We start from the raw sequence: 25443 nt of genomic DNA, 5'->3' as shown, positions 1-25443 counted from the left end.
TGTTTATACAAAGGTAAGGCTAGAGTTCACCCATCTCCCTTCAAAATAAAATGAAATGGAAAAAAACAGTTTATTGGCCTTTAAATGTCAACGCTTTAATTTTGGGGGACCTGTAAACTGTATTTTAACGTATTCACTTTAATAGAAAAACAATGCAATGTGTCTACAGCAGCGAGTAGAAATAAAAAAACAACTTCCACAATGCAGCTTTAAAGAACAATGACTTAATATCAGGGGCGGCACGGCGGATGAGTGATTAGCGCAGTTCTGAGGTCATAGCATCAAATCCAGCCACCGGCCTTCTTCTTCTGAGTTAGCATGTTCTCCCCGTGCTTGCGTGAGTGTCCTCCGGCCACTTCGGTTTCCTCCCATGTTTTCCAAAACAGCCATGGCGGATTAATTGGCAGAATCCAAATTGTCCCTCGGTGTGAATGAGTGAGTGAGTTGTCTGTCCCTGTGTGCCCTGCGACTGACCGGTAACCAGTTCAGGGTGTCCCCTGCCCACTGCCCAAAGCCAACTGGGATGGGCTCCAGCTTCCCGCTACCCTACTGGGGATAAACGGTGCTGATAATGGATGGATGGATTTCATGTCAGTTAATTATATATATACCAATGCAAATGGACTGAGATTTATTTTCAATACTGTAATTTGTTTTTCTAACAAAAGGACTAGTTCTGCGTGCTCTTGCTACTTTACGGTAAGATAATATATAAAATGCATTATATTATAAATTATCTGTTTGTGGCATTTGCGAGCTAGTTTTTAGTCAAGATTAGCGATTATGAGCTTGAAAAGGAAGATCACTTCAAAGGGAGAGTATTTATGCTGTGTTTTAGTAACATGTCATTAAAAATATGATAAGTAAAGAAAAAAAAATAACATAAAATCAACTCTACTTACACAAGTATTACTAATTGCAGGGAGGGGCTTGGATTGTATAATCAGAAAAAGGGAGGGAATAATGTTCCATGTTACAGCCTAGGGAAAAGAGATATTACATGTTTTATTCTTTTTTATAAATACTTTGAAGACTTTTACTCATTTGAATCACAAGCAAATATTTTGAAGTGTGATTATGGGAACAGAACAAATTATTAGTGCTCTTGATACAAATTGTTTCAAAGGTGATTTTGGGACCTTTTTATATTTGGCATGCAACCTTTAATTACAAATAGTATAGTGACAACTTTTATTTTACGAGAAAAAAAACGTTTTAAAAAAAAGTCAATGTTTTTGTTTTAGAATAATAAATTAATGAATATAGTCAGATTACAAGTAACTAACTGAAAAAGCTCACGAGGTAGAGCGCTCGTCTTGGGATCAAGAGATCGCAGTTCGAATCCCGGCTCCTCCGTGTTACATGTCGAAGTGTCCTTGGGTAAGACACTGAACCCCCTAATGCCCCCAATAACCAGGTTAGTGCCTTACATGGCTACACGGCCGCTATTGGGAAATGTGAAGAACACTGTAAAGCGCTTTAGGAAGTCTTGACTTGAAAAGCGCTATATAAATGCAGATCATTTCATTTTATTTCAAAAGTGGTGCAAAAATAAATTAAATGAGCAAAATAATTTGCCCAAAATTCAGAATTTGATACTCTGGCCGGCATTGGATTTAAAACCAGACTCAGCAGCAGTGAATAAAAAATATAAAATAAAATAAAAACTTTAAAAAATACACAACGCACCTTACAGGGACAGTGTGTATTCCCCCCTATGTTCCGGTCCGGAGCCTTCACTCTGAAAATGCTGGTCTACTAGTGATGCCAAGAGCCAAGAAGAGATCCGCAGGTTCAAGAGCGTTCGCGATTCGGGCCCAAATGCTGTGGAATACTCTTCTCACGGAGATTTGATCTGCAACCTCAGTGGAACTGTCTAAGCTAGGCTTAAAACACACTTCCATGCAATAGCATATGAATGACCTATATTTCATGTTGACAATATCTGAGTATTATTTGTTATTGAAAGATCTGTTGCAGCCTGGTCATCCTGGAAGGGGGATTACCTCACGTGCGGTCCCTTCTCAAAGTTTCTTCATTTTACTCATGTTGAGGTTTTTTAGTTTTTCCTTGCCCTCATGTAGGTTTTAGATCACGGGATGGTGGAATAATAGTCTGTGTTTTGCAATAATCTGTGGTCTGTGCAGCCCTTTGAGACTCTTTGTGAATAAGGGCTATACAATGATGAAATGAAATGAAATGAAAAAAATGAAAATGAAATGATCTGCATTTATATAACGCATTTCAAGTCAAGACTTCCCAAAGCGCTTTACAGTGTGCTTCACATTTCCCAATAGCGGCCGTGCAGCCAACCTGCTTATTGGGGGTATTAGGGGTTCAGTGTCTTACCCAAGGACACTTCGACATGTAACACGGAGGAGCCGGTATTCGAACTGCGATTTCTTGATCCCCAGACGAGCGCTCTACCTCCTCAGCCACTGCCGACTTCACTTGACTTGCTAGAAAGCACAAGGAAGAAAGCAAACTACAAAGACTGAAAGTGACCAAAACACAGCATTTTGTTATTTTGCCCAGCCTTAATGAGGTTTAGGGGTACCTGAAGTAGCAAGATGGCAAACAATTATGTCAGCTCCCTGAGGTTCATCTTATCTAAAACAAATTCTAATTTATCGACCTACAAGTATTTGAAAGACAAGTTTATATGATAGTTGGTGTATTATGGATAATTATTTAAAACATTATTGGGTTTTTTTGGAAATGAAGTTGTTTTTACCACTAGGAGGTGTTCGATAGTACACACTGTCCCTTTAAGGTTGTGAATGTCCAGTCTTTTTTATGTTGTTTTTGTGTTTTGTATACGTACTTTAATTGTTTCAGCCTTAATGTAACCTGATTAATAATTTTTGTTCTTGAAGTAGTCAACCTGAAGTACCAATTATGAATAAATGGCCTGTATTGCCATGATGTATTTAATACTATAACTTGTAGTACAAAATACACCATTCAATACCACTTTTTTACTATTTTAACCTGTTGCTTTTGTTGTGATTTTTAGTTTTTAGTACGAATAATAATAAATTGCCGTTTTGTGCACTTGTTTAGGGTGGTGATGGCCCTAAAAAAAAAATCTTGAAATATTCAACTTGTAGCACAATATAACATTGTTTTTCTAACTTTTAGTACCGATTAAATAATTTAATGTGACTTTTGTGCTAGTTTAAACAGGAACTTGTAACAAAAAAACTAAATCAGCAGTATGTATCCAGAAATTCTTCCTTTGGTTTCAAATAGCCTTTTCTATACTTTTAAACAGGATTAGTCATTATGATTACCACAGTTTAAGACAAAAGATACTTTATCATAAAAGATAAGGATACAAAAGGTTAAACATTTTATACAGAGATGGGCACCATTAGGCTGCACTTGCCCAATACAAATCACAGGAATTGGTGCCCCTATGACCCTTTAGGGATCTAAAGTAAGTCCTAAACGAATCTTGCAAAACAGGGAAACTACAATATAGATAACCAGCACTATTAAAATGAGTCATGTACCAAAATAGTGCTCAAAGATGAGTAAATTACAAAATGTCAGCTGCAAAAAAAGAGGAAATAGATAATTTATCACACATAACACACCCGCTCAGCCACTTCCTGCTCACTTCCCTGTGGTTTTTGATGATAAGCAGACGAATAAAAATAAGTGACAGAAAAAAATTGCTTTGCAAAGAAGGAACAAACTAGTGATGGAGCCTCAACAGATCCGAGAAGGTTACTTGGTGAAAAAGGTAAGACCTCTCATTGATGGGGAAACAAATGTCCTTTTTTTCATTGAATCGATTTCCAACAAGCGTAAAAGAACAAACCAAAAGTAAGAAGCCACGTGAGAAGTATTAGTGAAGCAGACTGTAACTCGTTCCCCGAGGTCATTGCTGTACTTTGGCTTTTAAGTAAGTGAAAAATTAGGCACGCATTATCATGTGGCAGCTCGTGTTTAGTGATGGATCGCATTAACATTTCGTTGAGGGACCTTATGTACTATTTTGTGTGTATAGGCGATATCCACCTTCTTCCTCACACAACACAAAGTTTATAGTTCAGCTTAAGTTACCCAGGTTTGCTTAGCTAAAATACAAAGCAGTTTTGGGATTAACACGTTACAAAGGAACAGCAAACTAACTGAATTAACGTGGTAAAGTAAGCACAGAATTCACAGCAAAAGCATGCTGAATTTTGTATTTTTATTTGTAAAATTATCTTTGCACTACAATGTACCTGGAGAAAAAAAGAAATTATATTGGAAGATTTTCAAATGGTTTGTAGCTCAGAGGCAAACTGGATATGGAGTGTCTCAGCTAAGTGTTTGTTTCTAAGCACTCAAAATTGCAAAAGCCCAAAAAATATGAGAGGTTTGATGCTTCTTTTGGTTTTTTGTACATGTTTTCTTCTATTCTTTTTATAACGGGGCTATTTAATAGCTAATTTTTGTTTACATTAACCTGGTGGGTAACTCAGTTACATTTTACAAGTCAATGACTTCCCAAAGCGCTTTACAATGTGCTCCACATTTCCCAATAGCAGCCATGCAGCTAACCTGCTTATTGGGGGTATTAGGGGTTCAGTGTCTTACCCAAGGACACTTTGACATGTAACACGGACGAGCCGGGATTCGAACTGGGACGAGCGCTCTACCTCCTGAGCAACTGCCGCCCCTATGTAACTATTATTTTAACTACTGTCTTTCAGTTTGGCGCGCCCAACACTGCTATTTAAAAGTGTATTTGTGTGCCAGTAAATGTATGTAGGTTTCCCAAAGTGGGAATCAATTGTAGCCTACAACCTATGTAAATTACAGTACAAATGAATATTTTTGTTTTCAAGCCGCAAATATGCTGGCTTGCTAGGTAGATCATTTGCTAAATAGGTAACTATAGTAGATTACGTAATATTACACACATTTTCAAGAAGCCATTGTATTTATAAACTCGCATGCTAGTTAGCTAAATAGTAGAACTTCTAATATTACATGTAAGGATAAACATTTTGTGCTAACTCCTTAGCTAGCACAAAGAAAGACATTTAAAAGGAAAACTTTCTTCTCATATAATGGAAAAACTGCTTCGTGTAACTTGAAAACAGATCACACATATCAGGAATAAAATCCTATAAGCATAATATGTCATCTTGCTAGCTCACTTGCTAAATGGCTATCTATAGTAGATTATGGGATATTACATACATATTTTAGGTAGCCATTGTATTACTGTACTAGCATGCTAGTTAGCCAAAGAGAAAATTGTTAATATAACATGTTATGATATTTTACATCGTAATGCTAGCTAATAAGCTAGCACAAAGAAGAACCTGTGGAAGGGAAATAATGGAAACACTGCTTCTTGTAACTTATCATGCTTGTCTTGAAACAAAAAAGTCCAGGTAGCTAATTTGCTAAATTGCTAACTATAGTAGATTATGTAATGTTACACACACTTTTCAGGTAGTTGTTGTGTTCATTTACTAGGACAATAGTTTGCGAAACAGTAGATCGTATAATTTTACCAGATTTACCACTATTATGCTAGCTCATCAGCTAGCACAAAGAAATGACAAACTTTTAATCTTATATACAGGTAACAAAAAAAATGCTTTTCGTAACTTTAAAACTTAAGCCAAAGTTTTAACAACTGACCAGTGGCAGTTTCTCAAAATTTGAAGATGGTTTTCTTGAGCAAACAGAAAACAAAAGGCGATTAGCAGAAGGGAGGTTGAGTAAGCGGCAGACAAAAAGAAGGAAACCGACCTGACACACAAGATGTTGAAATTTGGGAAGCAGTCAAGAGACCAAAGAGCATTAGCTCAGACGTACAATAGCATGTTGTTACGTCATCAGGATACAAAATTAATCTAACCGTATTCCGTTTCGGTTACAGGAAAACAAGACGTGATCAAATTACAGGCACATTTAGTTTAAAGTATGGATTTTATTTAAAACTATATTTCTTATACACAATGTGCCAATAGATTGATTGTGTCATAATTTCAATCACTGACATGAGAGGGACAGAGAGAGAGATTAGGTTTACACAAGCCATGCACGAGCATTAGCTGTTGCAATTTGTCCGGTATCCTGCTCGTGTATCCTGTATCCTGTATCCTGTATCGATCCCGCCTGTCCCGTCCTCACCTGTATCCTGCTCGTGTATCCTGCATCCGGTATCGGTCCCATCCTCACCTGTATCCTGCTCGTGTATCCTGTTTCCAGTATCTCGCTCCGGTATTTATCCCGTCTGTCCCATCCTTACCTGTACCGGCATCCCCCGTCCTCACTTATCGGTCTTGTCCGGCATCCTGCTGGTCTGCCCCTGGCTTCCTGTTTTCCCGCGCCTGACTTTTCTGCCCAGCTTCTCCTGCCCAGCGATCGCCAAATCGCTGGCGTTTGTGTTCCTGGGCATGACTGCTCCGCTTCCGTAAATAAAGCTAGCGGGAAAACGTTACATGTTTGGGTCTACCTTATTTCTTTTTATTTCTTGCAGGATATCAAAGGTGGTATAAAAAGTGCCCCAAAAAATCGGAATTTGGACACAGACCCAAATGTATAAGTTCCTCCCGACTACAGGTATTATTGGCCACGCATGTGTCCAGAAAAGAAAGCAAAAAAGACAAGAGAATGGTAACAAAAAGAAAATTAGCTTAAGAGCTGTGAACCGCTGCGTCCATGCGCGCCGCCATCATCATCAAAGAATCTGCTCTGGGTTCTGACAATATTGGGTTGTTAATGTCCTCTCAATTTAAACTAAAACATAGCATATCTTGTGTGCTGTGTGTGAAAGAACATTTTATTTTTGCTTAAAAAACTATACTACGTGGTAAAAATATTTTTTGTATGACTACATGCAAATACCTAACATTGGTTTCCTCCAAATATTTTTCCAGTTTAACACAATTTAGTAATTTCATTTCTTTTTTTTTTTTGTCTCTTATTAGCATATTTGGTATTGGAGTAATCCAAAAGTGATTGAAAGTAATCCAGGTACATTACTTCAATATTATAGTATTCAGATTACATTACTGATTACATTTTTCAACAGGTAAACTAGTAACATTTTTAAAGTAACCCTCCCAACCCTGTGTATGCCAAACGATGAGCAAGCAAATCCATTCACTTCAGCGTTACGATCTAATAATAATTTCATTTTTTTCGGCGACCCGAAGAGCTCACTGTTGAACTACTGGACTGCTGTGTGGGCGGTGCTATCGGACGACGGGCTGGAATTCTACAAGAAGAAAACCGACCGGTCCCCGAAAGGAATGATCCCTCTTAAGGGGGCTTCACTTGTCAGTCCCTGTCAGGACTGTGGCAACAGAACGGTACGTCTGCATAGTATGCCGCAAACCAGTGTTCCCTCTAAGCTGCGCGCGTGCGCAATTGCGCACTGCTTGCACATTCTCAGCGCACAAGAAAATCTAGCCAGCGCACAAAAAGGAGGGTTTAAAATTACTTATTAAGAAGCGACTTAAGTCAAAGTTACAGTGCATGAAAGTAAAAATACACGGGTTCCCCTGACGTTGTGTCCTAAATACGGTATTTTAAAGTCGAGTCGAAGTAGAACGAAGTTGAGTAAAGTTAGTAGAGTTTGTCAAGAACGGGCTTCTTCTGCTCGGCTCACCAAAAGGAACCAGCTCTTCCGGGTCCTAAACGGCTCGTCAGGTTGTTTTTGCTTCTTTAATCCCAACATGACCAAATGTTATGTAAAATTATGCACAAAATGACTCAAAGAAAGGGGGGAATAGAAAAAAAAAGAAAAAAAATACCAAAATGAAAAAGTAGTGAAAACGAAGAAAAAAAATGAAGGAAAAATTTAGAAAAAAAGCCAGGACAAAAGAAAAGAAAGAAATGTAGGAAAAAAAGTAAATAGAGAACAGAAAAGAAGAAAAGGTAACAGCTCGGAAAGAATAAACACAATGAGATTTTTTTAAAGGAATTTAAAAAAAAGTAGAAAAAAACCACGGAAAAAAAAAGAAAAAGTTTGTGTTTCATTCAAATAATTTCCAATTATATCAACTGAATCTTGTTGCCAACATTGTTCTTCCACTAAAAAATGTGATTAAGTACAGTTCTGTATCTTACAACCCACTAAATAAGCCCCCAAAAATGTTAATATTATGCGACAAAATATATCAGGAAATAAAAAGAAATGGATATCTTGTGAAAGAATTGTAAGAACAAACAACGTTTGTAGCCCGTACAACCTTTGCGATAGTACATGAGTCAATTCATTCAAAAGAGAAAAATAATTTTGCATTGCCGGAAACTCAGCAAAAAGTAACTTGATATCAAGTTTTGGATATGTTTGATAATGGATTAGTTGCCACACTTGGGATTGCTGTTGCTCACTGTTGTTTCAAGCGTTGCTCACAGACTTTGTGTGAACGCTTAACCCGCGGAAAATTATAGGGAACATTGCCACGAACCCTCGTTTATTGCGGGGGTTACATTTCAAAAACAAACCTTTTTAAGCGAAATCCGTGAAATAGAAACCTTTATTTTTAACAATTACAGTGGGCCCTCAGAAACAGAGCCAGCCCAAGCCATAAGCGACCTTTTAGAGCCCTGCAACCGCTAAGGGGCCCCCCAATAGCCCTTGTTCCAATTCACACCGTGTGTCTACAACAAAAATATGTGTATGTTTTTCCCTTCAGTTGGTGTTCAAGATCACCACTCACAAGAAAGCGGAGCATTTCTTCCAAGCCTCGCACGTGGAGGAGCGAGAATTGTGGGTTAAAGATATCAAGGGGGCCCTTCGGTGCCTGCAAGGAGGAAAGAAATTCGCCAGGAAGTCCACCAGACGCTCCATTCGCCTTCCTGACACCGTCAACCTGACGTAGGGTCTTTCAAAACTACCAGAAAATACTCATATTTTGTAGTTTACTTCGCCAGTTCATAGGAAATAACAAAAATATGAAATTTATTTTACATTCTGTTCTATTCTACTCTGTTCTGTTCTATTTTTTTCAAGTGGGCCCTAAGTGCCTGCAAAGGGCTTCGATGTGAATGTGCAATAATGAAATAGGATGATTCGGTTCTTCATTATTTTATTATTTTTGTATTTAGTATTACGTATTGGTATACTATTACCCTTAAAATATTATATTGAACCGGTATTTTATCGTCTAAATGCCCTTGCACTATCAAGGTGGCACCTTATAGTTTCATGGTCCATTTATCATGTTACAGTGATAATAAATTGTATTCCTTTCTATAAAAACTACAAAGGTTTAAAAAAAATATTGACCAGTGTTCATTTTTCTCCTCTAGGTGTTGCTTTGGATTTAAATATAGAGGTGTGTTCAATACAGCAGCATCCAAAGAGTCAATCAATATTGCTTATCTATAAAACCAGTAGTCTAGCACTTCATAGATGTTGAAACTAAATGAAAAATACTTCATTCATTGGAAAAAAAATATTGATTTGATTAATAAGCAGAAATATATGAACTATCAGAGAAAATTGTATTTATTTTTACATAACATGAAGACACTCAAAATAAGGAGAGAAGACATCAATTGATTTTGAACTTGCAAGGTTAACAGGGGAAGGCCCAAACCTAAGAAAACAAATCTAACCTTTATTGTATCAAATTTCTTAGGTTACAAAAGCAGATTTGACCCTATTGGCTGATAGTTACAATTCAGATTCAGATTCAGATATACTTTATCGTCATTCTTGTACACGTGTATACAGAACAAAATGTCGATACATCTGACCCACATAGTTTCCTTGAATGTACAGATATAAATAAAATGTTGTATTGAGTTGGAGTATTTAAATACTAATAATATACTAAATAATTATAGCTATGAGTATTAGACAGTAGTGCAAAGAGTGCAAGAGGAGCAGTTAACCAGATGTGCAAAATGGGCAGTCAGGTAAACAAGTCACTATACAATAACAATAACACTGGAGTACGATAGTGCAGAGGAGAACAGATGTGCAAATGAGTGGCTAGGTATGATGTCAACATTGGAAAACTGGCATTCTATGCAATCTCTATCAAAAACACAATAAAATGCTCATTCACCTAGAAGGAGAAAACATTTGTGTCCTCCATCTTGCTACAAAGCATACCCCCAAAAAAACAAAAACCTCGTGAAAGGAAAAATACTGCAATTTGATCACTTTGAGTCTCCGTGGTTTGTATTCTTTACTTTGCTTTGTAGCTTTTGTTTTCTGTTGCATTACATAAATCAGTGACATGTAGTGGTCAAATATTACACAGTGTCCCATTAAACAGTTTTGTTATACCAAATTTGCACAATAATGTTATCAATGGCTGTAACTTTGTTTTTTTGTAGTGTTTTTAAATAATAACATTGTCTAAGAACTGCTTTCAACCTCTTTGATCCTACCGGGATTTTTTTCTGCAAACTCTCTTACCATTCCTAAATATAAATTTCAAAATCTGTTAGGTGTTTTTTTTTCAGTCTCGTTAAAATAAGTCTTTTTTGTCCCCGCAGGGAGCTGTACACTGAGCTGAGAGACCAAGACGACGGGGTGAAGGAGTTGAAACTGGAGCGCGAGAACCGAATCTTCAACCACTGCTTCACTGGTAGCGTTGAATATTTAATTTGGACCGTGTTTCCATTTTGAAGGTTTTTGCTCCCGATTACCAGGCACCACGGTGCTGGAGTGGCTAATTTCCAAGGAAAAAGCTCGGAACAGGCCAGAGGCGCTCATGTTAGCCACGGGACTCCTGAACGAAGGCTTCCTACAGCCCGCCGGCGATCTTTCAAAGGAAGGGGCCGTCAGCGGGGACAAGTCCGTCTTCTTGGATAAGACAGATGCTTTTTACTACTTTGTAAGTGGACCCTGCTCAATCCTTTATGACGGGGGGTCTCAAACTCATTTAAAATTTATTTAGGGTCCCGGTAAATTGAGGCCACATTGGGTTTTCTATCCATAGTCCCGAAACAGCCTCCATAGGGCTGCCTGAGGAACAGGGTTGGGTAGGGTTACTTTAACTGGATTACTTTCTATTACTAAATAAAATTATGACTCACAACACGTGGTAAGCTTTCTCTCCTGGCTTTGATCTCTTTGATCTCCGGCAAAACTAACATAAAATGCGACAGAAACAAAATGAAAATAAATCCAAACAGCTTGCCAACATCATTTTTCCCGTTCCATGTATTCCGTTACTCCCCAAGCCTGCACAAAATTTAGTAATTTTATTCATATTTAGTTTCTTTTGTCTTTTATTAGCATATTTGGTATTGGAGTAATCCAAAAGTAATTGAAAGTAATCAAGTTAAAGTAACCCTACCCAAACATGCTGAGGAACATGGTCGAATCCCTTCTGACTCTTGTGTTTTTCTCTTTATCGCTCTGTCTGTCTGTCTGTCTGTCTGTCTGTCTGTCTGTCTGTCTGTCTGTCTGTCTGTCTGTCTGTCACTCTCTCTCTCTTGTTCTGTCTCTCACTGTTTCTGTCTCTTTGTCTGTTTGTTGCTCTCTCTGGCTAGGTTCACACTGCCAGGAATCAGACATTTCTGCCACCTTTAAAGTCACTCTGGGTGGAAAACATCCGCTTTTTTTAGACCCAGGCCAAATCGATATGTGGTCCTAAATCTGATACCGCTCCGAGCTTTTCGAATAAGACTTCTATATAACGGTCAGGGCACAATCATGCGACCTGCACATCATCGATAGACGGCAGTCACTATTCTGTCTTCAACCAGGCAGGAGGAAGTGGACGATTCAACAACCACGGCGGACGAAAACACAAAGTGTCATTAATTCCACGTTTATGAACTTGTTGATTTTGTAACAGTTAACAATGCATCGCGGAGTTCACTCATAAAGCGATAATATCCTTGAGTGATAGTTAAAAATATTTAGATTCAAATCCCACCACACAGACAGCACTCAATGGGGGAACGCAAGATTTTGAATTAAAATAACGTTTGGGGGACAACACTCTGCTGGTGTGATCCATGAGTACTTCCGCAAACATGAGTGCATTGCCTGTGTGTCCTTTTCTGCACATGCATGACAGTTGTGGCACGTTCACAGAAGAAACTTAAGTCGCATACAAATCGCATTTAGCTAGAAGTGTGAACGATCGTTAAAACATCAAATTTCACCCAAAAAATCAGAATTGAGCATTAAGTTCTGCAGTGTAAAATGTACACTCTGTCACATTATTTTCACCATTTCCCTTCTCTCTCTTATTTCCTTTCTCTCACCATGTCTTTCTCTCTCAGTCTCTCTGTCTTGCTCTTACCACCGTTTCTCTCTATCTGATGCCTTCAAAGGAAGTGGCCAGCTCAGATATTTGACTTTAAAATACTGCGTTTAAAGCACATAACCTGCATTTTGGAGGCTTTTCTTATTTCAAATCCAACACACACTGCAATTGCGGCTGCATCTGCTAGTAAAAGTTTTCGAAATTCGAGCTCTGCCTATTTATTAGCATGAATGTAGCATCCATGTCAAACTCGCACGAGCTATAGTTGTCAGGCGGGACAGAAGGAAAACTGAGATCACTTGCACTCGTTTGTTGTTGTAGGAATGACAAGGCGTGATTCTTCGATCCGTTGTTTGACGGATTGACGAAGCTTGACAGGCGGGTGAAGGCTTGGCGGGAATGGTCGTGGACAGGCGTATTCGTCGTGTTGTTGGTCGGGGCTGGAGAAGAAGGGCGTCGTCGTGTTCGGAAGAGAGATCAGGAGTCAGGCGGGCAGGGCAGGTCGTAGGCAAATTCGGAAACGGGTCGGCAACGGAGATCAAGTAGAAAAACAGGAGGCAGGCAAAGAGTCGGAGGTACGGGCTTTCTGAGCAGATGGCAACAGGTAGCATAGTACGATCAGACATGTTGTTTCCGGAAGCTGAGGGTTAAAATGGACAGGGTGCGCCAATCAGCTGTCCTGGCTGTTGGCGCCAAATCCTGAGCACAGGTGTTCCAGATCCGCGTGACTGTGACAATAGTAACATTGAACATTTCATTTAAAGGGAAGTGTCTCAAAATGTTGTCCCCCAGGCTTCATATGGCCCATGGGCACAGAGATTGATTTATGTGGAGTCCATTGATTAAAATATTTGTCTTAACAAATCAAAGAAGACTCCGGGTGGAGCACACTTCTGCAAATCAGAAACATGATAATTACTATTTTCTTGTGAAATCAATTCCTTATTCATTTTTTTAACTCATGCATGTGTTTCATTGTAACAGGCAGATAGCGGCTTTTTTTGCGAAGGTTACTCCAGCGATGAAGACACACTTGTCAAGGAAGAATTCAGAGGGAATATCATTAAACAAGGCTGTTTGCTCAAACAGGTATGTGTCATGATGACTGATTAATTTCACCTGTGCCCGCTCGTTTGTCGTCAGCCGCTGCTGGCATCCTGATTTGTTCCCCGTCCTACTTAAGCTAAGTCCTTTCACTCGCCTGTTGTCAGTCCGTCAGTGAACCTCTGTTTCTACAAAGGAAGCACTTTGACTCTGACTCCCGTCGGTCCCGCTTTTTGCACCCGTTTTCCACCCGCACATTCTTGATTTCCCCGTTTGTCTCCGGATATGACCTGTTTCTTGACCCCGACCACGTTTTGGTCTCCCGTCCCGGTTTACGACTCGTTTTTGATCCCGACCGCATTTTGCTCTCCTGTCCCAGCTATTGACTTGCTTCCCTGTCTTCGACACCACGATCTCCCGCTCCGGAAGATCCACTTCCGCATTCGGAACATGTTCCGGTTCTGAGAGCGGCTTGCTTCCCGCGTCCAGCGAGCACAGAATCGCGTGCGCTGCCCTTCCTCTTTATTTCAATAAACTTGTGGTTAACATTACGCATCTGGGTCCTGATTCCGTTCCGGTCGTGACAGTATGATAAGTCATCATACTTATAGTAACGTGCACAGAGCGGCATCAGGTGGTGGTTGAGCAACTGCCCCTCTGTCCTCTCTCAAAAATTCATTTTTGGGTATTCCTTTCATATAATTATAAAAATTCTGCTGACGATTAAAATATTTTGGCCATTAACCCTTGTGTAAGCATTTCTGCATTTCTTAAATTGCATCATGTTGTAGTTTCTGTACTGTTGAAGCCGGAAGCAGAAATTGTTACTGTAACGGTTGCCCATTGCCCTCACTTGGCCCCGCCCGTTTGGCGCCAGCTGCGGCTTGTTGCCTGATTGGCTTCCCTCCTATTTAAACTGAGTGCTCTCATTCACTCCTTCTCAGTCCGTCAACGAACCTCTGCACTTGCAAGACTTGTGTTTTGACTCTGTCTAGTGTCCTGCTCGTGTATCCAGTGTCCGGTATCGATCCCCCCTGTTTCATCCTGTCCGGTATCTTGCTCCAGTGTCCGGTATTGACCCGGTCTGTCTCGTTCTGTCCGGTATCTTGCTCCAGTTTCCAGTATCCAATATCGATCGTGTCTGTCTCGTCCCGTACGGTATCTTACTCCAGTATCTGATATCCGTCCCGCCTGTCTCGTCCTGTCCGGTATCTTGCACCAGTCTCCAGTATCCGGTATTGACCACGTCTGTCTCATCCTGTCCGGTATCTCGCTAGGGTCTCCAGTATGCGATATTGATCCCGCCTGTCTTATCCTGTCCGGTATTTTGCTCCAGCCTCCAGTATATGGTATGGATCCAGTCTGTCTCCTCCTGTCCGGTATCTTGCTCCGGTATCGATCCCATCAATCCCGACTGGTATTTACCCATGTATCCTGTATGCTAATAAAAGACAAAATAAACTAAATATGAATAAAATTATGACTCACAACACGTGGTAAGCTTTCTCTCCTGGCTTTGATCTCTTTGATCTCTGGCAAAACTAACGTAAAATGCGACAGAAACAAAATGAAAATAAATCCAAGCAGCTTGCCAACATCAATTTTTCCGTTCCATGTGTTCCGTTACTCCCCGAGCCTGCACACAATTTAGTCATTTTATTCATATTTAGTTTCTTTTGTCTTTTATTAGCATATTTGGTATTGGAGTAATCCAAAAGTAATTGAAGGTAATCAACTTAAAGTATCCCTACCCAACCCTGGCTCTGACACTTACAGACAAAAAGATGAAAATATAATTTTTTTATAGTAGTCTCTCGCTGCAAATAAATTTAATAATAAAATTCAATTTTGTTGAACTTTACAAAAAAAACACTCAAAAGCTTTCCCAACAGAAACAGGTTTGATCGTTACTTGCTCCAATGTTTACAGGGCCACAAGAGAAAAAATTGGAAGGTCCGGAAATTCATTTTGAGGAACGACCCCGCCTATTTGCATTATTATGATCCCACCAAGGTAAATAATGCATCTCCTTCTGTAATTTCTCAAAACATTCAAAGCCCCAGTGTGTAATATGACCAGTAGATGTCACTGTTGGCTAATGCAAAAAAAAAAAACAGTGCCACGGCAAGCAACAAATGAACAAACATGGCGCCAACTTAAGTAAGGATTCTACTATGTAAAAGAAATACACATTTCTTGACCTATGATTTTTTTTAATAAGTATTAACATTGGTACGCCTGTTCATGTACTTTTGCCTAGTATCCAGATCAATGTTTTGTTTTTTTAATGAATGAACGTTTTTGTATCACTAGGAGGCACTAAAAATTACACACTGTCCCTTTAATATGGATGAGTTTTTCCAAACCATTTTTTAAACCCCTATTAAATTGTACGCATTCCTGAATTGAATACAACTCAGAGTTTTCCTAATAAGAGTTTCTCCAACTCAAAGTTTTTCCGAATCAGTTTCTCCAACTTGTAGTTCCTCCAAATCCATGTTTCTCCACACCTAGGATTTTTTATTTATTCTCGAATTTAATTCAACTGAGAGTTTATTTAACTTGGAGTTTTCACAACCTGAGTTTTTCCACCCCAATGATTTTTTTTACTTATTCTTCAATTTATGAGAGTTTCTTCAAATTGGGGTTTCTTCAACACTGTGTTTCTCTACCCTTTCATTTTTTTGCCTAATTCGTGAATTCAACACAAGTCAGTTTTTCTTAAGCATAGCTTCTCCATTTCAGACTTGGAGTACCCCTGATTTGGAGAAACACTGAGTTTCACCACACTTCTTTATTTTATTTTTATTATTCATAAATGGAATACAACTCAAAGTTTTTCTGACTCAGGCGTCTCCAACCTGGTGCCCCCTACAGACAGCTAAGGTGCCCGCCGATCTGCGCTGAAAATAGCTGACCAGTGGTGGGTCATTGTGATTTTTAAGTAAAGAAAACATCATAGTTGTTGAGAGAGTCCATTTAACACTAACTTTCAATAATTACCTGGTAATAACACAGTAATAACATGGTAACAACATAGTTATATCATAATAAGTTATTTTAGAAATGCAAATCAAATTGAGTACCACTTACGGTAAATAGAAATTAAAAAAGGTTGGAGCCCCCTGCTCTTACTCATAGTTTCTCCAACTCTGACTTCGCCCACCCCTGTGAATTCATTCGTAAATTTAACCCAACTTAACATTTCTCCAAATCATAATTTCTCCAACTCATAGTTTCTCCACCACAATAAATCTTTACTTATTCATGTATTAAACCCAACTTAGTCTTTTTGCGTGTCATCGTTTCCCCAAGTCGGGGTATCTATAACCCACACTTTATTCAACACTGATTTTTTTTTTCTCCTCTTGTCATTCTTTACTCATTCATGAGTTTGATTAAACTAAGTTCCTCCAAATTGAAGTTCAATTCAATACAACTCAGTGATTTTTCAACTCGAGTGTCCCCTACCCTTTAAATTTGTCTTGTGTATTTGAACCTAGTTAAGAGCTTGGTGGCCTTGGGGGTATGGCGCCCGCCCCGAGACTGGGAGGTTGTGGTTCAAGCCTCGGCCGAGTCATACCTACGACTTAAACATTGGTACCCGTTGCCACCCTGCTTGGCGTTCAGCATTACGGGTTGGAATTGGGGTGTTTGGTCACCTAATGACTCCCAACACCTCAGTTGGGTTGAGCGAGGGGGCTGGGAATCCCCTCCTCTAAATCAATCTCTTAAAAATAGTCAGAAATGACTCTAGCAACCTCCCACTAGGGGGATATGGCTGTGGTATAAATGATAAGAGTTTTATGGTAACTAATTGTTTCTGAATTGTATTTCCTTGTTTCTAACCCAAACAGTTACTACTTTGGAAACAAGTGTCACTAACTTTTAAGTGCTGGGTTTGAACAAACGTGACAAACACAAAAATATCCGATTTAGGGTGACGACCCCCTCGGGTCCATCTATCTGCGGGGTTGCGTGGTCACAGCTGTGGATTTCGTGCCTGACGGTGGGTGAGGATCGAATGCTCCCCTTTCCCTTCCCTTTGTCTCGTCCCCTTGCATCTCATTCATTATCCTCGTGCAATTACAGCCAAACGATACGACATTGACGGCAACCTCTTTGAGATCATCACCGCTGACGAGACTCACTACTTCCTGCAGGCCGCAACCGCCGAGGAGAGAAAGGAATGGATCGAAGCCGTGCAAGACGTCTCCAAAAGCGGGAAGTAGAATTGATCTGCGGTCTCTCGTTCATGAAGCAATGTGGTCAATGGTAAAGAGGGAAGTGTGTGGGTTTTTCTACTAAATGACGATACAATGATGGCAGTTTAATAGTGGTTTTAAGTGAAAAATTGTTGTAATGGGCAATGTTCCCTGTAATTTTCCACGGGTCTGAGCGTTCACACAAAGTCGGTGAGCAACGCTTGAAACAACAGTGAGCAACAGCAATCCCAAGTGTGGCAACTAAGTCATTATCAAACATGTCCAAAACTTGACATCAAGTTACATGTTGCTGAGTTTTCCGGCAAAGCAAAATTATTTTTCACTTTTGAATGAATTGACTCATGTACTATTGCAAAGGTTGTACAAACCTCATTTGTTTTTACAATTCTTTCACAAGATTTCCATTTCTTTTTTTTCCTGGTATCTTTTGTCGCATAATACTAACATTTTGGGGGGCTTATTTTGTCGGTTGCACGATACACAACAGTATTTAATCACATTTTTTAGTGAAAGTACAATGTTGGCAACAAGATTGACTTGGTGTAATTGGAAATTATTTGAATGCAACACAAACCTTTTCTTCTTTTTCCCAGTTTTTTTCTATTTATTTTTTTAAATCCCTTTTTAAAAAATCTCATTGTGTTTATTTTTTTCCTAGCTGTTACTTTTTTCTTTTTGTTCTCTATTTAATTTTTTTTCTTTGTTTCTTTCTTTTCTTTTTTCTGGCTTTTTTCAGATTTTTTCCTTCTTTTTTCTCTTCCTTTTGTTTTTTTTCTCAGTTTTTCATTACTTTTTCATTTTAGTATTTTTTTCTTTTTTGTTCTATTCCCATTTCCTTTAAGACATTTCGTGCCTAATTTTACATAACATTTGCTGTGCGGAGTTTGTATGTTCTCCCCGTGCTTGCGTGGGTTTCCTCCGGGCACTCCGGTTTCCTCCCACGTTCCAAAAACATGCATTTCAGGTGAATTGGCCGGTCCAAATTGTCCCTAGGTGTGAATGAGCGAATGAGTTGTCTGTCCCTGTGTGCCCTGCGATTGGCTGGCAACCAGTTCAGGGTGTCCCCTGCCCACTGCCCGGAGATGGCTGGGATGGGCTCCAAAACCCTAGTAACACAGACTAGAGGTAAGATTGGGCCAAATATACAAACCCCAACCCGCCCAAACCCGATGGATTAAGTTGATCTGATAAACGAGCCCAAAATAAACGCAAAGATTTACCGTACGTATTTTAGGGCCAAACTATGCAGCTTGGGGTTTACTTGGGGCCGAGTCCCTCGAATCAAGTGTGCACTGCAAGTGCAGCGCTTAAATGAATGGTCTGGTGCCGTATTGCGCATCTCAGCGACGTGCAGAAAACAAAAGTGAAACTGAACAAAATGGCACCAAAGAGAAAATCAAACTGAAGATTACAAGCTGCAAATGTGAAATATTTGACCAAAAAGCAGAAAGAAAGTTTGTAAAGCTTGTAAGCTATTGGCAAGAAGCAGACATGACGTCTGATGTGAGGGAGGTAGAAGGAGGAAGCCCATACCTTTCAACCTGTACGTTTTTGCCGTACAAAGTATGTTTATCATGCATTTTAAGACGTGTACGACGTACAAGAAAATCTGTGCGGAAAAACTCAATTATGGGTACCATCCGGTTTACACCGACTATCACGAAACCGCTAATCAATCAAGTCAAACGAGTTCGCCGCGGTAGCCTCTATCTCGGTATCGTTTTTTTTCGTTGAAATGAAGCGAGCAGTTTGATGCGACTGTGCGCATGCGTCTGCCACCTGGGGATTTCCCATCATGCATCATCCCGATCACCGGCTTTTTCGGCTCAACTCATTAAAGAGAGCCGGCTCTTAAATGGCTCACTTGCTTTGATGCATTATATTACGAATGATTATGTTGTATAAAGAAGTTAAGAAACAAAGGAAGTATAAAAGGAGAAAATGAAAAAAGACAGGTTTGTGGTTATCCCTTTAATCAGTATATTACCAACAATAATCTAATACAGGAAATTAATTCATAATTTGAATAAGAAAATTCTACTTAATTATTTTTGCATGTACTTTTTCCTTCTACAGTGAACATCCAAGCTACTTAATTTTTGAACTTTTTTTATAATAAACCTCAACTCAGTATACCAGCTCAGTAGCCTAGATGGTAAGGCGCCCGCTTTGAGACTGGGAGGTCGGTGGTTCGCGCCCCGGCCGAGTCATTCCTAAGACTTAAAAAGTGGTCGGCGGCGCCCTATGTTGGCTGCGGCTGCATCGGCTCGCTACAACGGGTCAGGTGCAATCGACATTTCGTTCTGTGTACATTGTTACACAGAATGACAATACAAGGAAATTATTATTATTATTATTATATCTCACAACAAAATGTTAATTAACAATATATATGATATAACGAAACACATGTACAATAAACTACAGAAATAAACACGTTTGAAAAAAAAATATGGTGTTGGATTATTTTGTAACTTGTAAGGGAAAATCCGACAGTTTGTAAGGGCATGGAGCCCTGGAACTTGACAGGTATGGAAGCCGCGCATCTTTAACACCAACGAGGAAAGATTCTTTGGATTTAGTGATTTGGAGTTAAACTGATATTTTGGCAAGCATTTTCTAAATAATTACTTGAGGAAAAGTTCGTGCATGCTGTGGGTAGATCCTCCTCCACGAAGGCAAAAATAAAAATAAATTAATGAATAAACAGCGACAGAGAGGCCCGACTGGCCGAGATTTTAAGCCCAAACCGGGCCAGAAGTTCGTGTTTGGGTTGGTTTTGGGCTCAGGCCCAAGATCTACAAAATAAATTACAAATGATAGATGGATAGATAGATAGATACTTTATTCATCCCCGAAGGGAAATTCACAAACTAAACAACTAAATATGAATAAAATGACTAAATTTTGTGCAGGCTTGGGGAGTAACGGAATATATGGAACGGCAAAAATGATGTTGGCAAGCTGTTTGGATTTATTTTCATTTTGTTTCTGTCGCATTTTATGTTAGTTTTGCCGAAGATCAAAGAGATCAAAGCCAGGAGAGAAAGCTTACCACGTGTTGTGAGTCATAATTGTATTCATATTTAGTTTCTTTTGTCTTTTATTAGCATATTTGGCATTGGAGTAATCCAAAAGTAATTGAAAGTAATCAAGTTAAAGTAACCCTACCCAACCCTGTTAATATAATATCCTTCAAAGAATCTTTCATCATGAGATACACCCAAGAGTTGGTTCCCTCGTTGTTTTTTGTGTTCGCGGGTAGAGATGGTGTGATAACGAGTATCACTAAGTGTCTCAGGAGGTAGAGCGCTCGTCTTGGGATCAAGAAATCGCAGTTCGAATCCCGGCTCCTCCGTGTTACATGTCCAAGTGTCCTTGGGTAAGACACTGAACCCCTAATACCCCCAATAAGCAGGTTAGCGCCCCACATGGCTGCACGGCCGCTATTGGGAAATGTGAAGCACGCTGTAAATCGCTTTGGGAAGTCTTGACTAGAAAAGCGCTATATAAATGCAGATCATTTCATTTAATTTCATTTCGCTAGTGGACTAGTGGTCAGGTTTCAGCATTTTCACTGTTACATTCATTTTTTTTCGATTTTGGTCAGTAACATTTTTCAAATGATAGGCATTGCACTCGGATAAGTGTATAAAATGCATAACAATTATACACAAATAAATATGGTAGCTTTTACTGTAATTTTATTCCATGCGCCTTATAGTCCAGTGCGCCTCGTATATGAAAAATATATCCTCAAGACTAATACACTCTATAGCCGGAAAACTGATTAAAAAAAGTAAGATAAAAGCGGAGAGTCGCTTGAAGAATAAGATAAAAGCTCTTTGAACTCAATCATCAACACATTGTTAACACATACTTATATTTAATTTACAACTTTTTAAGTCAAGTCATGTTTATTTGTATAGCCCTTAATCACAAAGAGTCTCAAAGGGCTGCACGGATCAAAGACTATTGCAAACTATGGGCTATTAAAAACCATCCCCTCATCTAAAACCTACATGAGGGCAAATAATACACATTTAAGGACACCTCAAACTATGCACCGCGCATCTAATGTTACATCATTTATTCCTCATGCCGTGAGGCTCTTTAACTCCACCCAGGGGGGTTAAAAGCCCACATTAAACCCCACCCCCACATTTGCATGTTACCCTATTTGTATTACAGTGTGTATTTCCATAGCACTATATAAATACTCTATAGCAAAACGTTATATTGGGTATTTTTGTATTCTATATTTTCATTTTAATATTTTATTTTTCAACACAAGGATACTGCTGGAAGTGTGAATTTCCCTACGGGGATGAATAAAGTATCTATCTATCTAAATGAATGATGTACAGAATGCTTTCCCTCATATATTTAGGAAGGGTATTGGTACTTAAATTTTTCAGGGACCTAATATTTATGATCCATCCATCCATCTATCCATTTTCTGCACCGCTTATCCTCAGTAGGGTCCCTGGGGTGCTGGAACCCATCCCAGCTATCCTCGAGCAGTGGGCAGGGGACACCCTGAACTGGTTGCCAGGGCACACAGAGACGGACAACTCACTCGCTTGTTCACACTTAGGGACAATTTGGACCGGCCAATTAACCTGATACTTATGTTTTTGGAATGTGGGAGGAAACCGGAGTGCCCGGAGGAAGCCCACGCAAGCACAGGGAGAACATGCAAACTCCACACGGGGACGCTGCGATACCTGGACCTTAACCCTAAACCTCTGCACCGTGGGGCTGTGCTTGAATAAAAACAACCTAATTTTAGACGTTTATTTATTTATTTATTTTTGACTAAATCGAGTTTATAACAAACCAGTTCTGAAAAGTGTCATGATTACTGATGCGAGGCACCTGTGCCCACTCCTTTGGCGCCAACCGCCTCGGACTCTGATTGGCTCCCTGTCACTATTTAAACCCCCGTCTTTCTGTCACCTGTGGTCAGTCCGTCTGGGAACCTCAGTTTAGGCTAGGCAAGCTTTTCTACCCTTACTCACTCCTGTTTTGGTTCCCGTCTGTTTCGACCCATTTTCTGATCTTGACCACATTTTTTGCTCTCTCCGGCTACTGACCTGTTTTTTCTGCTCCCGACACCGCCATCGCTCGCCACGGAAGTACCACTCCCACGTTCAGAACTACCTGCTCCAGCGATCACCGGATCGTGTGTGCAATCCTTTTCTTTCTTCCCAATAAAACTAAGAGAAATGTACGCAAGTGGGTCCTGCCCCTGCTCTGGTCTTGACAAAAAGAGGTCACCAGTGATGGGTTATAGTGATTTTCTGGGAAATTGGATTTCCAACTGGGATGTTTTATTGGTGGAATGAGCCTATTTGAAGGCTACCTCTAATAATGACGGTAAAAATATTATTGTAACAAAGTAACAACAAGGGTTGGGTAGGGTTACTTTAACTGGATTACTTTCAATTACTTTTGGATTACTCCAATACCAAATATGCTAATAAAAGACAAAAGGAACTAAATATGAATAAAATTACAACATTTTGTGCAGGCTTGGGGAGTAACGGAATACGGCAAAAATGATGTTGGCAAGCTGTTTGGATTTATTTTCATTTTGTTTCTGTCGCATTTTATGTTAGTGTTGCCGGAGATCAAAGAGATCAAAGCCAGGAGAGAAAGCTTACCACGTGTTGTGAGTCATAATTTTATTCATATTTTGTTTCTTTTGTCTTTTATTAGCATATTTGATATTGGAGTAATCCAAAGATAATTGAAAGTAATCCAGGTAAAGTAACCCTACCCAACCCTGGTAACAACATAGTAGTAACATAACTTATTTTAAAAATTAATATAAAACTTGTAGACTTTTATGCTAATCAGTTTTTTCTACATAAATATAATATATTTGATGCTTAGGTTTGGCCATAAGTTCGTTGCTTTTGATTATTTCGTAGAGTTAAAAAGGCTCAAATTTTGCTCTACATTAAAAAGTATGCACTCAAAGAGGGACAATAACGGAGTTGCTAGAAGCCAATTATCGTTCAGTGATTATTTCCTTTTTTTGGCTGTATGCGTTTGCCCTTTTAAACACAAGGGAGCGCTACAGATCAAGGCTTTACACATATAATCACGCGTCATACCAAATATAGTATGAGGAGAGGTATGTATTCTGATTTTATTATTTTTAAAACTCTTTTATCCGTAGGAAAAGATGCGAAACAACTATTGATTCCTGCACCGGTTTCAAATATGATCAAACCACAGTGTGCAACCTCTGCAAGGGGCCATTAGTCCCTTAAGTGCATCAGAGAGGTTTAGAAGATCAAAAAATATAAACCACCGAGGCAAGCAATTCAAGAGGTTACCATGGCGATCTGTACATCTTTATTTCTTCCCTGCCATTAACAGGATGTGAGCATTCAAGCCGGTCAATAATTGAAGTGTGGTATTTGGGACTAGGGGTGGGCCACAAAATAAGTGATTTATTAGATTTTTTTGTATCTGCTGAGACAGAACCTAGATCCGGTATTTTGACAATGCATGACGAAAGAAATGCACTAATTTCAAATCATAATCATATTCATCTCATCTCATCTCATTAGCTGCACCGCTTATCTTCAGTAGGGTCGCGGGGGTGCTGGAGCCCATCCCAGCAATCATCGGGCAGTGGGCAGGGGACACCCTGAACTGATTGCCAGCCAATCGCAGGGCACACAGGGACAGACAACTCGCTCGCTCATTCACACCTAGGGACTATTTGGACCGGCCAATCCATCTGAAATGCATGTCTTTGGAATGGGGGAGGAAACCGGAGTGCCCGGGGAAACCCACGCAAGCACGGGGAGAACATACAAACTCCGCACAGGAAGTCCAGCAGCTTGATTTGAACAGGAGGTTCCCAAGACCTTAGAACTGTGCCGCACACGCGCTAACCACTGCGCCGCCGTGCTGCCCATCATATTTATATTCATTCATTTTTTTATTGATCTATTATCTGCTCAGCTTATCCTCAGTAGGGTCGCAGGGGTGCTGGAGCCCATTCCATATATCAGTGGGCAGGAGATACCCTGAACTGGTTGCATGAATATATTTATTCAAAAATAAATATACATCCAGGCATCTATGTGTTCATGTTATATTTCTTTTTATGTTGTTTATTAATAAGCCATTTAATAAAACTGTTTTCGAAAATCAAATCAATTATAAACAAAAGGGGAAAATATGTATGGAAAAACTCAAATGTTTTTTTTTCTTTCATGAAATTTGACAAATGTTTATAAAAAAAGAAATACTTGATAAGAAATAGCAAGTACAAAATGTATAGCTAAGTATTTACACGTTGGGCTTGAGTGTAAGGGAAGTTATTGTTCTATTATAGAGAAGCTATAAAATAAAAATAGTTGAATTTGTCCGTAAGTTGCTAAAGTGCTATATTTTGTATGTTTAAGGTTCATATAAGTAACAAAATAAACGTTTGATGTAATAATACGCTCTATAACGTTACAAAGCAGGCTGAACGATAAAGCTTACTGAAAAACAAAGCTACACATTAGGCGTTGACATTCTGTGGTCTGTGAAGCCCTTTGAGACTCGTTGTGATTAAGGGCGTCACTAATAAACACAACTTGACTATAAAGATGAATAAAGTTGAGTTTAACATACTTTTGGAAGATGGGCTTCAAGAGTTTGGTGATTTCTTCCTCCGTGGTTAAAAGTGGACGAAAAAAAAGCGATGCAACTATTTTCTCAACCGCATCAAGCTTTCTTATTTCCCTTTCAATTCAAAAGAAACGGCTAGCCTCTTCTTTACACTTTACACTAACTATATCTAAAGGATAAACGAAATATTAAACAAATACATTTCAAAGTTCTTAGCACGTTAGAGATGAAGTGCAGTGTGTTTACTCAAGAACTAGGAAGTAGATTTCGTCTTCGGGGTGGATGCTGGGTGACCTCTCACAGCGCCACGCGGCGGAAAGAAGCACTAC

At 39.4% G+C, this 25443-nt stretch overlaps 1 protein-coding gene across 1 annotated transcript; it reads left to right on the top strand.

Annotated features, from left to right (window-relative positions):
- The first annotated feature begins 3630 nt into the window (after positions 1-3630).
- Positions 3631-19596, top strand: plek (pleckstrin). The gene is made up of 9 exons (XM_088351207.1): positions 3631-3748; positions 7173-7328; positions 8661-8842; positions 10477-10568; positions 10633-10817; positions 13188-13292; positions 15177-15260; positions 17187-17256; positions 17340-19596. The coding sequence occupies exons 1-9, from the start codon at positions 3707-3709 to the stop codon at positions 17477-17479; spliced, it is 1056 nt and encodes a 351-aa protein (XP_088207333.1). The 5' UTR covers positions 3631-3706; the 3' UTR covers positions 17480-19596.
- The last annotated feature ends 5847 nt before the right edge of the window (positions 19597-25443 follow it).

Source organism: Urocampus carinirostris, chromosome 13, assembly GCF_059441175.1.
Source record: "Urocampus carinirostris isolate Australia breed hairy pipefish chromosome 13, RoL_Ucar_1.0, whole genome shotgun sequence".
Lineage (NCBI taxonomy): Eukaryota > Metazoa > Chordata > Actinopteri > Syngnathiformes > Syngnathidae > Urocampus > Urocampus carinirostris.
Note: the sequence above shows the minus strand (reverse complement) of the source record. Positions and strands in the feature narration are given on the sequence as shown.